The following is a 19,049-nucleotide window of genomic DNA, read 5'->3' on the forward strand; positions in this document are numbered from 1 at the left end:
CGAAAATTATTTATTTCGCCTTGGATTTGGAAGCTTTCGGCAATCATATTTCAATGTGCCTCATTCCGTGTGCGACTCCATAGGGATAATATATCAACCCCAATTTATTTTCTTCAGTAACCTTTCATAACCTCGTATTCTCTGTCCACTCGTGAGGTTCCGTAAGATAAAAAAAAATTTAATTAATTTTTAAGGACAATCTTCGTTATATTTTTAAGAAAGTGATATTTATTATTGTTGTGTGTTTAACAATATGTTAAATATCACGCATAGCAAATCTTCAAATGGAGTTTTCCAGGTAGTGTATGCGAATTTCTTCAGATAGAAACGGGTATTCAAAACACGTCTCTCGCTGCGGGGATACGAGATACAAATCCTCGGGGATGCAAAGAATCTGTTCGCAGCGTACACTTTTATGTTCACCTTAGCCTTATTTATACGCGATTGAATGAAAAATATGTGCATGATCGCATGTCATGTTGATATCATACTTTTATAGCTTCAGTTAGAGATTTTGTGAAATAAATCATAAAGCACACTAAAGTTACTGTGTAGTTTTGTTTGAGCAATTATTTGTAGCGTTGATACTTTTTAATTAATACAGTAATGCGTTATTGAGCAAATGCATCAATTTCTTCAAATAAAATATACTTTTAAAGATATATGTACCGATAAAAAAACGTTTACAAAGAAATAGTGTTCACAATTATGTGAAAAACGTTGGTTATAAATTACATATCGGATAGTATATCCTGGAAAATGAAAGTATTCCTGGGGGAAAGCAAAAAAATGCGTCATCGACTAAACAAATTAAAAAGTATAAAGCCCACGTGACTAAGTCCCGGCTCAGCTCGACAAACACTATGTGAATAGAAATTGAAGAATTCTTGATTCATGAAGATAAATTATGAATTTATTATCAATATTCAATTTGTTCAAAATTATTTCTTTGTTTTTTTTTTTAAATAATCATCATAGCTTTTAGAACATATACATAAAAAAATATATAATTTTTACCGTTTTATGTAAGTGAAAAAATTTCGCTCCACGCGAATGTAATTGAAAACGCTTAAAATCATAAAGAGATTCCCTGATAATAGAGAAATATCAAAGAATGTGATAGGAACTTTAGGGTAACGAAACGAATGGAAAATATTTTTACACGAAGCGCTACTAGCTACGAGCACTTTGGTTTCACAATATCAGCTTTTAATAAAGTGATAAAACGTTTGCACCAAACACGCGATGCTCTTTATAATTCCTTGTAGTTATTTCGCACTATTTTTCCAACATCATTTTATAGTTAATAACGTCGAACATATTCTCTTTTGTAGTTACTGATTTAATAATTAGATTAACATTTGGATATTAAAATTGTGCTTTATCAGTGGAAGCGATTATGGATTTATCATTAATTAGCAACTAATAATTATTGAATGATTACTTAACCAATTTAGTTCTAATCATTATATAATTTTAAAGTTATAAAACATAACTTTTAATTAAAATAAATCAAATAAATATATGAATTTATTTCAACTAGCTGTAAGAACCTATAACAGTTGAGAAAGTGTTTATCAACGTAATACGAGATTATATTTAATAAGGACAATTTATGTATTACATTATTTAAGACACGATAAATAAGATTGTATATAATATAATGTTGTACCAAATGTTTATATATTGGAAAGCACTTGATCCCTTCAATAACAACATCTCTTCTCAATTTCTTAGAACCGCAAGATCCTACGTGATACGGATCAATGACTCACTGTATCCTCTCCTCATCCTTTAATTCACAAAAGGGAAATATTATATTAAGAGAGAGATTTTAAATGATGACGATACATTCATAAAAAATGTACCACGTGTCAATGACCAGCTTAATTTATAAGTCACAGAGACTTGAAATTTGATGGTGATGTTTCATAGAGAATAAGACATTCTTTAAATAAATTTGTGAAATTTGATTTTACAAGAAGCGTCGCCTGTGACCTTTTTGAAACGACAATATTTTAAAAACACCAATACATAATATGTTATTGATTCGTAGTACGTGATACGCTGAAAAACTTCCCTTTTTATTTTTCTATAACTGTTCCTTTATATATTTGAAATTATAAGATGTTATAGAAAAATCATTTCTATCCTGAGATAAATAGAAATATAATAAAAATATAATCCGATATTTAGTAATCGAACCGTCAGGAAAAACTAAAATAAAGACTTCAATTTGATCAAAAATCTTTGATCGTTCGATCGTGTAATATGTCTAATACTACATTATAAGAAATGTTATTTAAACAATTTTTGCAATGTTGATTATGAAACTTTAAATTTTTTTATTCAAAACATAATTGTGTCCAATTTATTTAAAATATATTTTTTTCATTTATTTTTTTTTTAGAGCCAAGTTGTTTAATAATTTCCATTGAAGATTCCCTTATAACTCTATCAATTCTGTTAGTGTCAAATTATAGTATTGTCATTCGAACAGCAAAGTTTTGAAATTAATAAGAAAGGTACACGCATCATAAAACCAATTCCCTAATTTATTTACACGTTGAGGTTGTCATTGAAACTAATAAAATCGTGTAAAAATAGCTTATAGGGTTTAAGCAAAATATTCAGTCCTAACACATTTTGCTTAATATCTATTGCTTATTTTTCCCCCTTATAATGCCTCGGGGGATTCCGGTGGTTCGCGTGATTTATGGCTTATGCAAAGAATGAGAGGATATTTTCTACACCATAATTCAGCCTAGTTGAGATTAGAGGCGGACCAAAGGATGATATATCAATCTGTTTTATGTGTGAATACTTTTTCTTCTGCGACCTCGTTTATTTGTTGCGGATGTTACATTGTTCGCTCGTTCCGTCAAACGTTTTCTTTTATACAATTTGATATTTTACTTCAATAGAAATTCGAGAGTACGATAGGAATTGGCTAAGAAGTTTTTCTTCCGAGAATCCGTGAGACAGATAACCTATTGTATCGATGTTTTATTTAGAATCTATAAATTAAAGATGTTGTATATTTATCATTGAAAAATATTTACTTTCTTAGTAATACGAGAATGATTTTATTATAAAGGATGTATGTATATCTGCTTGATAAATTTAAAAAAAGGACTATATTTTTCATGATATATACCTATACATCTTGTTTAACTTAAGAACGTTTTTACTTAATAATAAATTATTCACATAATTAGAATTAAATTACAATTATGTAAATTATTATGTGTATGTATGTTTAGAATTTATAACTTTTAACCAACTTGAATCTATTTGTCACTCCAACTCTAAGCAGTCTTTATATAATTTGTAAATTAATTAAAAAATATTAGTTATATAACCGATGAAAGCACTGATAGCACTTCAGGTTCGCTTATATGTAACAAAACAAATGGAGTATTTATAAACCCAAGCTATTTATACCACCTTATTGTTTTAGCTCGATAACATTGTGAATTTTTTTTTTTTTATTAACGGTCCAATTATAACTACGTATTTCTTTACAATGCTATATTTAATTTGCTATATTTTTGTTGCGTTCAGAAAAAACACAACCCGATACACTCTGCGCGTAGGTAGTCCTACGTAGTGATCTTTACTTCCTTTCTAAGACACGCAAGTACATGCACTGGATATACAAACTGTCACTGAAAACTTAAAACAGAAAAAACAGCAACAGAATATAAAAAACAATTGTTTGCCTGACCCGATATTTGAACCCTATACCTGAGGATCTACAGCTATTTGAATAGCAAATAAGAGAAATGTATATTTGTGTACATATACATGCAGGGATTTTAACATTACAGAACAATAGTAAATATATAACACAAGAAAAGCACGTATTTGTATTAAATTTGTTACGTTTTGATATTCTAAAAATAACGATTAGTTTTGCTACTCGTTTCACGTTCTGCTCGCTATTTCAACAATTCTATGGAATAAATTGGTCCGCAATGTCCTATTTCAATGCTTCGATATATTTTGCCGTGTCACCAAATGCCTCGAGGAAAATCGACTTAAAGCCACATAATGATACATTCACATGAATATATTATAAATATTTTTCTCAGTTGTACCACGCGTGTTGATGTTATCATCATTGTCAGAAAACATTGTCCAATAATGGGCGTATTCGGTCGGCACGTCTTCTATTCGGTCACCTTCTGGAAACGGCGTTTGCCGATTTACGACCTCCACTCAAAGATCTGTCTGCTTCGACGATTATCGGTCATTTGACATAAATAACTTCAAAAAGAATAACGTTAATCAAAAATGACTTGTGTAAAGACAATATTATACATTTTTTATTTTTCAAATAAAAGATAATTTTTTCTAATGATTATTTTCCGATATTTTCAAAACAAATTTAAACTTCTGCTAGAAGTACTCACGACTTCACATGAAACGTCAAAATTCAACAATCCGATTGCCCCTTTTTCACTTGAGAGAAATTCAGATGTACCCGAAACACATATAGGGAGATGCAATTTATCTAATTCCTCTCTAACCATCTAGGATGTTCACGATCCTGATTGCTCACTACCGACTCTCTTGTCAGTAGTATATATAAACGATCCCATGTCATGGCTATGATTATATTATACATCAAAGAATCTCACATACGAGCCTGTATATGAGCACGTGTATACATTTCCAACGTCATAAAAAATGGTTGTCACAAGTAATAATTCTAAATATACAATATATTGGAAATCAAAGTATCAATGATACTATGCTTAAACAAAGAATATACAATGATCCGCTCTTAAAATATACCCATAGTAACTGTTTTATTTTCATTATATTCTCTATTCCATTTCTATTTCATCGAAATTGCTTATGAGCCACGTTTTCTAAAAACGTCATCGTAATCGAAGTTCTGAAGATTACAATTTGTAACCACTCGGTTGTATTCATTCAAGTGTAGGTTCGTTGGAATAGTTTACTAAATCACTATCTATAAAATCTTATCAAACTACCGATAAAACAGGTCTCTTGAGAAATTACATTTATCTTACACTAATTAGCATCTGATATTTGAAATAACAACCAGAGTCTTAAGATAAATTTTGTATTAAATGTAAACATAGCTTTAATTCCATTAATCTATCTACAACAAGCCTTATTCTTAATACTCGCTGTGGTGTTTATCTGTATAATTAGTTTTATATTGTAATGTAAAGTTTATGCTTTAATAAGATAATACTTTCTTTTGTTTGCAACACATCGTTGCAATTTTTATATTCGTTGAAAGCGTAAAAAAAATGAGGCAACATTAACTCATGAAAAATAATTTACACATTATTGGATTTATTTTTATTTAATGCTTAAGCTGATCACTAGATTGGATCAATAAGTATTGTAATCATTTTTTAAACAATTTACAAGTAAATTATTCAACCACGACTTACCATGTGCTATGAATATCCAACTTAATCTCTTTAATGCTCTTAAAGTAAAAGTAAAAAAAAAGTAAAGTAACAGCCTGTAAATTACCCACTGCTGGGCTAAAGCCTCGTCTACCATTTAGGAGAGGGTTTGAAACATATTCCCCCACGCTGTTCCAATGCGAGTTGGTGGAATGCACATGTGGCAGAATTTCGATGAAATTAGAAACATGCAGGTTTCCGCACGGTGTATTCCTTCACTACCGACCACGAGATGAATTATAAGCACAAATTAAGTACGTATATATAGTGGTGGTTGCCTGGATTTGAACCCGAAATCATCGATTAAGACACTGGCCCATCTCAGCTCATTATTGCTCTTAAAGAAAAAAAATATTTCCAAGCATATAACACACATATCACTTTTTTTTAGTATAAGTTTAACATCGTGGTAATATGTAAGAATTGAATAGGTACATCATAATTTTATATTAACCAAAATATACTGTCCCTTGAAGTATGAAATGGTGATTTAAAACGCAGCCTGGGCTATTTCTTCAAGAAAGGTACATATACTTATTTAATGCTACAACAGAGCAACTATATTTCATGAGTAAATATACCCTTCGGATACGTTATCTAATATTTAGTTTTAGTGTAGATTCAGGACTGTCCAAACAAAGTAAATATATCATAAAAAATACTTAAATAAACAGATCTGCCTGACTAGGCTGTATACAATGATAATCTAACAGATATTCTAAGTTACATCAAAGACTTATTCAAAGAAATCAAATGAAACAAATACTTACTTTTTGGAGATAATATAACTTATAATACACGCAAAAATAAAACACACACACTGAAATTATTTATTTTTTTTCTTATTTGTCCCTTACTATTTACCTACAAACACTTTATATAAGATTTATGTTGTAACTACCTAGGTGATATTTCTAATGTTTTTTAAATATCTCAACTTTCTGGGAGAGGACTGTTTATTCTTAACACAGGTTTTTTAATTAACCTAGCTAGGATAGCCAGTACTTGATCTTTGTTTCTTTTGATGACCGTGTTATAATACATTGAGACTTTTGTCGTAGTTCAACCATGTAACTGTTTATAAAGATTATTTTTGTATGGAATAAATAAATAATTATTATTATCATACTTATAACTTCGTTGGTTATCTTTTGTATTTTTGTAATGTACTTCATATGATGGAAGGGTGATTAGTAATCCAGTAAATACGAGTAAAATTATAAATGATTCGAGTATGTTTATAAACCTCAATTCAGAATCAATTTTGATGTTAATAAATAAAAGAATAATAAATTCTTCTTCTTACATAAATAATTAATTATTATATTAGTTAAGATTTATAAATTCTTTAATTTATTAATTTAAATTGAGTTAAAATTAATGAGCAAATTACATTCTGACATCTTAAAATTGATAAATAATTTAGAACAAGCTATTGCACAATTTGTTTTATTTAAAAACGCTTAGTCGCTTATCTGTAAAAAATAAAACCTGGTTTCATTCTGGCCATTTCTCATTTCATATCTTACTTCATTCGTAGTACAATATGCTTGAAATGAAATTAATTAAACATCAGCGTATCATTTTTAAATGGATTACTTACATACTCAAGGATTTCAATAAAGTTATATCAAATGGAATTTCAGAAATAAAACACGATAGTATCTGCAGTCTCATTTAATTTATCATTTGTATTAACTAATATAGGTACATCAAAACACACATGCGTAACAAATAAGATCGGAAGATATGTTAAGAACCAGTGACACAACATACTACTAGGTCGCTTATAGCTGTACTTCAACCGCCCATCCGGACGAATTAATCCGTCAAACCTATTTGTAACCGTTCAAACTAAAAATACAGTACGAAAAATCATTATGAAATTTTTCTAGCGACATTTATGAACTATTATAAGCCAATATCAAATATTTCATTTGAGATAGAACACAAATTCAACGTTAATACGAACATATACTTGCAAATAGTCGAATTCGATTAAACACAGTCGGTTAGAAACAGGCCTCACGGCTGGATACTCTCTGCGTACAGAGCGTAAGCAAATATCTACAAATTGATTTTCCCATCGTCCGAAATATTTCTCGTACCAACGGCAGGAAGCCTAACCTAAATCTAGTATAGAAATGGTTATATCGCCCACCATCACGCCACGATATATTACCACTTTAAAAAAGTAACACTAAAACGCTGTGTAGATACTTTAATATTGTCATTGTTTACTTTTAATTAGCATTTACGTATAATATATTACATGTATACAGCTAGAGTAGAAAATATTATTAATATTAAAAAGCAATTTAAATAAAATCGAGTACAAAATCTCTTTGCCTTTATTATTATTTAATTAGTTTATGCGATATAAACCAAAACTGTTCAAATATACTCACGAACACAATACAATGTTCATTATAAATTCGTAATCGAAATACTGCATTCGAATAAATTTATCAGACTCCAAATTACCCCTTTGAATATTCTATATAGCTGTTTTAAAAATCATAAGTTTTCGTATAAATTATGGACTTTCAATAAGTAACGATTAAGCATCTTGTAAAAAAATCTAGTCTATAACTATTTACATATATTACAAAACGTTTTTAAGTACCAGAAAAAAATATAAATAAAAAAATAATACAAAATATTGATTTACGCGAAGCAATACAAAATCAAATGAATTTATAATATTTGGATTGTTGTAATACAAATATCATTAATTATCTAGGGGATATACACGTTCGGTATTGTAAGATATTTCATGTAAATTTTGCTAATAACATCTTAATAATAATAATAATATCTCGAAATCTGTTTTTATTTTACACTATCATCGGAATATAAATAAGCGTAAAAAATCTCACACAGATTTTATTTTCTACTAAGTCAAATGAAAAAGCTGTTTATTTTATTACAGATGTGTTATCTTAAAGTGTTTTTTGAATTCAAGACATTTATCAAAATTATCATATCGCTAACGGTTACATTAACTATTAAAACAACTGTTAAAACCTTTTTTGTCGCCTGACCACGAATTTACTTTTGTGTTATCCCTAATAACAGGGTAATTTGAATTTAAAAAAAGCTGTTTTTCTTTTTAGAACAAATAAATGATATTCATATTTTTTTACTTTTATATGTATTAAATAAATGACTGATATAATCGAATAGTAAATTTATTATAAGCTGTATGAAATGTCAAAAAAGTGTGTGAAACTTACAACGTGCAACACGTTACAGAAGTGAAATGAATATGCGTCAAAATCGTTTCACTAAAACGCGACATAAATAATCGAACTAACGTTGACGTTTTAGTTTTATTTTCAAAAAACTTCAAGTTAAAAGTAACAGTCGAGTTTAAAGTATACAAAAATGTCATGAAGGTACATAAAAATGTCATGATAATCGTCTGCTTCGAAGCCATGGCTGGTGATGTATTGTCACGTGCATTATCCTCATGAATCGAAACAGCTATTAAAAAGTACTAAAACGTAAGGTGATTTCTATCGCACCGTCTGAAGGTTCGCGTGACTTTAAATGTTACTTATCTACATTCGAATGTTGTATGGAAGTGTTTTGTGGTTTGTCTAGACATATTTGACTTTACCGTGAGACAGACTCTACAGTCTGACAGACTTTACACAACCGAAAAACATCGAATCAGCAACGAAAATACTGTTTCATGCTATACGAGCACAGCAAATAAATATCGTAAACGTTTTTAATATATATATATTAATACTGAGAACTATTTGTGTTTTAGAAACATTCAATATTTGTTTTAATAACATGTAACAAAATAAATTAATTTAGAGTCTGGTTTAAAAACGAATAATATCGCAGTTAGTGATATTTAAAACTAAACAGATTTAAAATAATCTTCGTTACATTTAAAACGTAATTAATAAGCATATAATATTACACTATATCTAAAATCTAATAAAATCGTCTACTGTACAACTATGGCACTGTTTAAAGTATTATCATAATGATACATCTTATTTAAAAATGGAATGATAACAATGGAATAGCTAAATAATAAACGAGAAGGTAGTTTGTACGGTATTAATAATATCACCGTGTAGTCAAATAGAAATTTACTAAGCGCCTCTATTTAATATCGGCGCTTCTCAAGTAAATAAATATTAATAGCGTTACATTTATAATACGGAATGTTAATATTAAAGCCTGTTTAACATCATTTCTTACTTTGAATACCCTTTCTAATATTCATTATTAATTTTCAGATATCGTAACTTCCAGATATATAGATTAGTTGCTAAAAAACACATACGAGTTCCACTAATTAAATATAATATCATAACAACACATTATATTTTTTTTAGCACTTTCGTATAGTACGACACAACATAGATGTAGCATCGGCAAAATTCGTAAAACCGATCACATCTGAATTAAGTACGCTATGCCAAAATTATCAATATTATTTTTTTATGTGAATATGATATTTACACAAACGTAACTTGTAATATCATCTGATCTAATATCTTCGTAAATTTTACACGTCGATTTACATGCATTTGATTTCTCGATAGCGACGAATAGCGTCTCGTCGTCGAGCTATTTCTACTGATCGTATTAATTGGCAGTAACCAGTTTTTTTTAATTTGCTGATGCTACATCTAATTTGTGTCGTACTATACATTGTTCGCAATTCTAATAAACCTCTGATGTATAAACCGAGCACCGACTTAAGAAGTTTCAATTTATTTAAAACTACTTCCTTAAACTATGAATATAAATTAGTATGGCAAAATTATCTTTTGGTTATAGATGTGAATACATTTACCGCTACTTCTCCTTACACACCAGATATATTTAAAATATCTTAAGCATTTATTATAGTATTATGAAACGATTGAGAGACGGTTATGTATCTGTTTGGATTTTTTTAGGTGGCGAATTTTCGAAGCGAATTTTTTTGGAATATTTCCTATAAAAATAAAGCTTACTGTCCACTACGTTGAATATATGCGTTACACATCAAAAATTAAAGTTAGTAAATGCGGCTCGAACCAGCGGTTCAACTTATATGCTTATAAATTTGTGATGTGTGACCACGAAAGAACAATTACAAGTGGCAAGCGAAATTTGTAAAGGTGGGATGTTCATAAGATAACCTGAATATAATCCTCAATTTGCGCTGCGTAAAACGACATATTTCGTGTTCGTGTATACATTTAATGTCAATGAAGTGTATTTAAAGTACATGAAACACAATTTCAGTTATTTTATTGATATTGACGATTTACTAAAACACTAATAACAATCTATGTGCCTTTATGCACGTTATTACATAAAGATGACGGATACGCCTCGTATATACACTAATACTATGTAAACACAAAAAATAATACTTATTATTTCACCCTTTGAAAGATATGATTTAGATATGACGATGTGTTTTATTAAACAATTTTTATCAATCAACTTCGCTGACCGCTTACCAAATACCTTCCAAATAAGTCTCTCCATGAGTTTCAATGAACACACTACACTACAGCAAACTGAAGCAACATCGACGAACGCCGACGAAAATCGCCTTATATATCGCTGTACATCGTAGCGTATTCACTGGACGATCGGCTTTATTTGCATGATTAGTCACAATATCGTACCATGGTCATCGGTCGTATAGGCGCCTTGACGTCAACGTGTCGGCCTCCGGATTTCACGCTCGCAATGCAACCGCGTAGCCCCGAATAGAGAGCCGGCGGAAGACCCAGCGGTAGCGAAGGAGCTCCGCCTATTAAAACGTCAAATTAATTCACTTCATAAAACAAAATGGATAATGGAACAAACGTCCTCTGAAATAGGATTACTGCGCGCTCAAAAAATACTTCGATCGACGTTTCTATACTTGTTGTGCCTTTGTTGCTTTGTCGAAGCTGACGCTTATAGTTTTTCACGGTTATTTAAATCGTTTTATACATTTTCGATAACGGTATCTGGGCTACAAAAGGCTACAAAAAGTAATTGGCTTGTGGTAAACGAATAGTTGAAATAGTGGAGTACTCATTCAGTTCAATGTTAATATACCTTGCTATTTAATTTTTAACTAAATTGAGGACTGTCAGTGACAAAAACGATTACAAGAGGGTCAATTGCTACTTATAATATTTTTAGTGACAATTAATTAAGCTTGTTAATAGTGACAATTAATTAAATATGTTAAGGTATTTTGAACTCACCGATCCACAGTTTAGGGTTCGCTTTCGAGGGTACCAGCAGCGACTGCGAGTAGCCTCTGACAGGTGGCAGGTCGTCCACTTGAAGCATCGCAAGTCTCTTGCGTCGCCTCACCACAGCCGTGTGCCACAACCCGTCGTCCACTCTATCCTGAGACTCCACACTCTGGAACCAGTCCTCGTGTGTTGCGGAGTTCTCCTTTGAGTCCGTGTCCGTGTAAATTAATTGTAATTTTCCGTAACTAATTCCGAGTCCGATGAAGTCACGAGGTCGTATACCGATTTTCCGTCTCCACATCAAGAGGCCGGAGTCGTTATGTGTACGAAATTTGATCTCGTATCTAATGCCACGGAGGCTGCGATTCCTAAAATGTTTAATGTGTGTAAAAATGTGTCATTATTTTATTTTACATAACTTAATTTTTTTTTTTATTACATGAGTAAAAAAAAATCTATAAAATAATTTGGAAGTGGGGTGTTAGTAAATCCTTTTTTATTATTCTGTATAGTTTTAAAGCTATTATGAATGCCTCTGTATACAAATAATTATCGTTATTGACATGCATAATGGAACTCAACGCCGACTCGTCTAATAGAAAGCAGTGTTTAGAATTTATGCTTTTATGCAAACGACGGACATAGATTCAACTTTTATTATGGCGCCCGCTGCGATTTCAACAGTCAGTAGCGGAGGCAGGAATATTTAACAAGGGTATTATGTAATGGTGAAAATATTTGCTGGAATATATGCAAACAAGCCAGGTAATTATTTTAAATATTATTTTTTAATGGAAATTTGCAAACGCCGACTTCTCTGTGTTTATATATTTTTTTCTATGGCAACACTTGGTGTTCTATGAAAATAAAATGTATTTTTATACCAGCTATTTAAATAGAGTTTGCGACGATTAAGCGATTTTATTGGCAACATTGGTCTGCAATAATGCCAACAATGCAATTCTCTTTCACACGAATGCTCTCGCAGATTATAATATTATCCAGTGGACGGATCGGACCGCATCATATAAAATGCATGAAAACATCCGAACGGATTTCACGTTACGCTCAGACCGCTTCGTCAATAATGTGCGCGTCGCTTAACTAAACGTCAAACTTAATAGCCAGTGATTCGTAACCATTGTTTCTTATTAACTTTACTAAATATTAGGTTTAAAATATCGAATAATTACAAGAAGAATCTATTGGAATTCGTTTGAATTTAGAACGCTAGAATGGAATATTAAAAGGTTGAGAAACACTGTCTTAACGAAGTAAGTTAGTTCAGTGAATAACAGTTTGACACAAGTTGATGTCATTGAAAGGACGTTACGAGTTTCGCATATTCCAGCGGTCTGAACCGAGTCACGTACGAGCACTTTGGCGTGATCTGATAGATTCAACTCAATTTACAAAGGCTAATGAAGTCCCACTACTGGAATAAGCTCCGAATGTATAATGCGGGGAGCGTTAATTCACTAAGTCGCAAACTAAATTAAACAATATGTATATTGCATTAAGGCGGCGCTCGCTATATCGGGAAGTGACGTTTTAGGGAATACACATTGTTAGTTCGAATGCTTATAAACTGATAAAATAATAGAGACGAAAATTTAGACGTATTAACTATGTATCAATTATTTAACTTAAGCTTTGATTCAAAATTTTATCTTGCATGCAATAAAAATGTCAGAACAAAAATGACTTAAAAATTATTCCAAAATACAATGATCAACTGCAATGAAACCGAGAGACTATCTTAAATTTATTAACTAGAAATTACTTGAAATTTCATATAAAATCAATTTATATATTTACAGGCAATATCTTTTAGAATCAACTTGTATCGAAAACTTCGAGTTAAAGTGAGTTTAGTAAATAAACGACTATGTGGGACATTATTTTCCACAGGAATTTGTTGAAATCGTTAATTTCATCTTCATTAACACAGTTATAAAAAAATTATACCTAACACTAGTCTAGTAATCGCTTAAAATAGCTTCGTAAATAAGCCATTATTTCTCGTACAAAGTAAAGGATAAAAAATGGTTATTGTGGGTTATTCCTAAGAGATAAACATATACCATCACGGACTTTTTTGTAGACCTTTTTAAGTTGTACAATACTGTAGTACATTGTTTTGATCTATCTTGTAGGATTCAGTCAGCGTTTGCAATGTAAGCGCAAAAAATGTGTTTTTTTACGACTTCACATTAGAAACCTCAAAAATTGTAGCCTATGTGTTATTCTGATGTATAAGCTATATTGTGGTAAAGTTTCATTCAAATCCATTCAGTAGTTTTTACGTGAAAGAGTAACAAACATCCATACATACAAACTTTCGCCTTTATAATAGTAGTAGGATAAATATGAGACAACATCACATACATTACTCTGATCCCAATGTAAGTAGCCAAAGCACTTGTGTTAGTGAAAATCAGAAGTAACGACGGTACCACAACACCCAGACCCAAGACAACATAGAAAACTAATGATAATCTACATCGACTTAGCTGAGAATTGAACCCGGGACCTCGGAGTAGGATACCCATGAAAACCGGTGTACACACCACTCGACTAAAGAGGTCGCCAAGTATACACTAATGCTCTGGTTTCATTTCGACAGGGTTAATTCTGAGTAATTCTTAAAAGTCAGTGTGTGTAAATTATATTTAAGAGAAAATTATTTACCTAAACTATTTTATATCGTAGGTAGATTCATTAGTACTTATATCTAAAAGAATTACTGAGTACGTCCTTCAAATGCTATCTTACATCGTAATTTCCTTCACCATCGTTAGTTTGTAGGCTAGAAAGAGATAAAATTAGTTAGTATTAAATGAAAAATAAAAACAGTCAAGACAGAATATGTTGTATTATTCAGAAATGTTAAATGCAAGTTTAAAATTAGTTCAAGATCTCGAAACAGAGAAAAATTTTGAAAATATCCAAATATTTTCATACTTCAGATATAAATTTTAATCAAACCTAACCTTAAGTAACCCATAACATAGACAAATTAATAGCAATACACAAAGGAAGTTCTTAAACTAAAAATTATATACAGGAGAGAACAATAAAAAAACAAAATACAATCGGTATGATAAAACAATTATCGTAAACGTTATTGTAAAATGTGATCACACGATCCGCATGAAAATAGAATAAACCTTATGCGGTATAGCAATCAAATTATCAATTGATTTATACTTTTTCTGCTACAATTACTTTATTACTTCGCGGTTTCAACTCATAAATATATTTCAAAATTAAACAAATCAAACGTATGACATTGTTTAATTAATTTAAATTCGACTAATAATAAATTGACGCGAAACAATAATGATCGTTATTGTCATAATTGTTTTCATTATTGATAAAACATAACAGATAATGGCGAAAGTAATTTCGTTGCTATTATGAATATTAATTCGTTTCCAACTTACCTGCGGCCGCCCCGACTTCTGTACGAATAATAATTATTTCCGTCGAACTTAATGGGCGCTCCATCGTTTAACATCTCTACTTTTAATTGCACCTCGCAATTCCTTCCCTGGTAACCGTCCAGGCATATACATTTGTATTCGTTTAGTAGAGGTATGCATGTACCATTGTTTTTGCATGGAGTAAGACCTAAATGTGCATAAAGAAAAAGTAAATTGACAGCCTGTAAATTTCCCACTGCTGGGCTAAGGCCTCCTCTCCCATTAAGAGAGGGCTTGGAATATATTCCATCACGCTGTTCCAATGCGGGTTGGTGGAATGCTCATGTGGCACAATTTCGATGAAATTAGACACATGCAGATTTCCTCATGATATTTTCCTTTAGCGCCGAACACGAGATGAATTATAAACACCAATTAAGCACATATATATAGTGGTGCTTGCCTGGGCTTGAACTCGAAATCATTGGTTAAGACGCACGCGTTCTAACCACTGGGCCATCTCAGCTCTTGTGCATAAATAATTAAAATTGAATTCAAATCATTTACATGGAAATAAATAGATTTTGATAGTGATTTAAAGGAGACCGATGTCCTTAATGATAGCGATCAAGTTAGACGAGCGATGGTCGTAAACATAAGTCATACAATGCACTCACCGTCGCCGCAAGGCGGTCCGGTGTACTTAGTCACGCCGCTCGTAGCGCAAGGCAGTCTATCTTCCTCAGCCACTACAGAACACTTGGCTATATCCCCTCCGTATAGCGATAGTGGATTGCCGTTCACGAAAACTTGTTGCATAGCGCCTATGAAACTGCTGGTCACCCCGGACATTTTGTGAGGACGGACGTAGGCACTGAGAAAGATAACTTATTTCAACGCCATGAAAGACTGCGTGTAATAAATCATAAGTGAGATTGATGACTGTCTGATAATGTTTTTTTACATTTTTTTATATTATATAAAAAGATACGTCATGTACATCTGTTTTTATTTGCATTCGTTTAACGAAAAAAAAAAGTTTTATGCGTTACAAACTCATGTTCGCAAATATAATAATTTTTTATTGAAATATAAAAAAATATATTTTACTGTCAATATAAATTCATATTATTTATTCACAGACTTATTGTATTTCAAAGTAAACGTGTTTGACAAAAACATTACGTCTGATTCAAGACACTTGAATTTAATGAACGCTGCAATAAAGTAAGGGAGCTAACAAATGGTAAGGCTTAATTGTGTTACTTCGGGCTGTTATCGATTTAAATGAATCTGTCACATTTTAATTTCAGAATCCGATCACGGACTAACTAATAGATTTAATAATTCAAATGTTAAATATTTATTGCGGTCATGTTTTCAAACGATCTTTCAAAATTTAACAAATCCATAAGACCATATTATACTCATATCAGTTTATTATATTGAATTAATTAATAAAAACAACCATTACAACAAAGATTTTAAAGTGTTCAATTTATATTCGTAATATAACCAATGCTAAACAAGGGTGAAAATTTTTTAAAAAAGCTTTGATCTATAGTGAAATATTATCAGAAGTTTATTATTTTCCTTGATTATTGTAAATTGTAGAAATTTAGAAGAAACATACATTCAGTGCAATTACTCACGGTAATGAGCCGATAAAGAGTGGTAACGTGACTTCTAGGTGTGTGAGCGGTGGGGCAGAGCTACCACGCAGGGCTGGTAGCTGGTCGAGTTGCAGGCTGCCGTGACGCCCCGAGCGAGACGCGCGCACCCGATGCCACCTACCTTTCGTAATTGCTACAGGCGACCTGTTAAATACATACATTAAATTCTAAATTTAAATTGTCATATTTTCGCCAACGTTCAAAAATGACTAGGCTGACAAATCGGCTATCGGAAAAAATGACAGTACCTAAATTTGTCAGTATCCTGATACTATATATTGTTTTAACTAACTTTCATAATCTCATAAGAATAATCTATTGTTATTGTATTTAAATACTTTATTGACCACCATGTAGTAAATTGACCAAAAGGCAGACTTAATGCCTGAAGGCATTCTTTAGGTCAAACAGAAAGCTATGATCTATGCTTTTAGTATGATAACCAAACTGCATATACCACATATAACTATTTTATGAAAACAAATCTTGTATTATTCCAACAATATTAATCTGTGTTGAACTGAGTATGTCAATAAACTGTATTCATTAAATAAAAAAAAAAAACTTTAATGTTGGACTAAAACTCTCTGCTCGGAAATATGACGTCACCACTATCAGTGTTTAACCTACTAAGTGAAAACTTACTTCGTAGTTACTGGAATAAGTCCACAAAGTTCGTTTTTAAAGTAAAATATACTGTTATCCTCAATAGAATAAGATAGCTTTTTAATTACATATTTGCATTAGATTTTTCGAATCGTATTACGAATAATTAAATTATTTCATGTTTCTTTCTTGCAATAATTTAAGACATTAAATTTAAACTCAATGAAATAGGAGTCAGAATCGTATTTACGACATTTATTTTACTACTTGGTCTGTGTATTGGTGACACCCATATAAATTGTTACTGTAAGAAATATTAAAAATCGCTAACATTACCAATTTGCCATCTTGCAAACGAAGTCCCTTCAAAACACAACAATATTAAGCTAGCGTTGGAGTATATTATGATGACTTGACGGTACCTACTCAGTCACACTGGGGTAAGCATCGATCAAAACATTTGTGACATTATATTTGTTTAGATCAATTGACTAGTATATTTGAAGTATTAAAGTCTCAAAACTTATTATTATAATACCAAAAGGTATCAAACGACTTATACATGAAATATAACAACAATATAATAGGCATCAAGGGAATACGTCTTTGTATCTTAATGCTACTCACATGTCTATAGCACATATTAAACGTGTCCCAGGCTACCAGCAAAGGCACTCAAACAGTTCCCTCAGTGTAATTACAATCTGGCATTATTCATCACGCTATGAAACAATTAATTTTCACACCAACTCCTCTAAACCCTGAACTTGCCTGAGATTCTATTTACATCAAGTAATAATAAATAATTGCTCGTGAAACGAGACCGAGTTCACTTAATTCGTTAAATTAATTCTTCGGCCCCTAAGCCTTACTTACGTGATATTGGCGATTCCGCTCCCCAAATTGTACCTAAACTGTAGGTATCCATTAACTAAGTTAATCGCTATAAAATCTCCCCTGGCTTTATTGGACTGGCCGGTGTAAAGGAGCATTCCGGAAAATCGGTTCGTTAAAAACCAAATTTCGATTCGAAACGCTTTCCCTACACCTTCGAGAGGTGGCAATTCGACATAACTGGTCCCGTTGAATTGCGGTGACCATGTTTCTTGGACGACATTAACATCTGAAAGAAAATCTTGATATAAAAGTATCGATTCTGTATCGGTGGATTAATAAGACAATGGAAAAGCAATTACCATTATTGCACGTGTTTCCATTGGAATCGGGGTCGCCTCCGAACAAACATCGGCAAACGTGCCCGCCGTCCGGGCCAATATCGCACAATAGCCCCTCATCATACCCGCACGGATTCGATTCGCAAGGATCTAATCTCTCATCACAATTGGCTCCTTGAAATCCGACGGGACAGTTACAAGTGTATTCAGTCGCCGAGCCCTCGACCGCCCTACACGTGGCTCCGTTTCTACAGGGCATGCTCATGCAGGGATTAGATTGACACTCGCGTACGTTATCTATTGACACGACTAATGAGTCCGGACGACCCAATTTCTTTGTGACCTGATGACGTATTATTCTCAAGTACTTCACGCATCCGATGAAACCAGTTCGCGTCCCGATATTGTCATAAACTCTGAATGGGAACAAACAACCATTTGTGTATTAAAAAGTTACGAATATTATATCCGAAATTGAATTGTGAATATTTCGTTA

The 19,049-nt window shown here is 31.7% G+C and overlaps 1 protein-coding gene across 3 annotated transcripts in view; it reads right to left on the bottom strand.

Moving 5' to 3' along the window:
- Positions 1-7,115: 7,115 nt before the first annotated feature.
- Positions 7,116-19,049, bottom strand: part of LOC124532736 (agrin-like) — a 53,178-nt gene continuing 41,244 nt past the window's right edge. For 2 of the 3 annotated variants that reach the window (XM_047107795.1, XM_047107786.1), the window contains 7 exons: positions 18,575-18,969; positions 18,255-18,501; positions 16,752-16,916; positions 15,777-15,973; positions 15,121-15,307; positions 11,681-12,042; positions 7,116-11,235 (listed from right to left, as the gene is read on the bottom strand). In XM_047107795.1, the coding sequence (XP_046963751.1) occupies positions 11,090-11,235; positions 11,681-12,042; positions 15,121-15,307; positions 15,777-15,973; positions 16,752-16,916; positions 18,255-18,501; positions 18,575-18,969 (1,699 nt within the window). In that variant the 3' untranslated portion in view covers positions 7,116-11,089. Of the gene's footprint in view, positions 11,236-11,680; positions 12,043-14,365; positions 14,484-15,120; positions 15,308-15,776; positions 15,974-16,751; positions 16,917-18,254; positions 18,502-18,574; positions 18,970-19,049 lie in introns of those variants that run through there. The other variant, XR_006966667.1, reaches the window with a different exon arrangement.

The sequence above is a fragment of the Vanessa cardui genome, chromosome 1 (assembly GCF_905220365.1).
Source record: "Vanessa cardui chromosome 1, ilVanCard2.1, whole genome shotgun sequence".
Taxonomy (NCBI): Eukaryota; Metazoa; Arthropoda; class Insecta; order Lepidoptera; family Nymphalidae; genus Vanessa; species Vanessa cardui.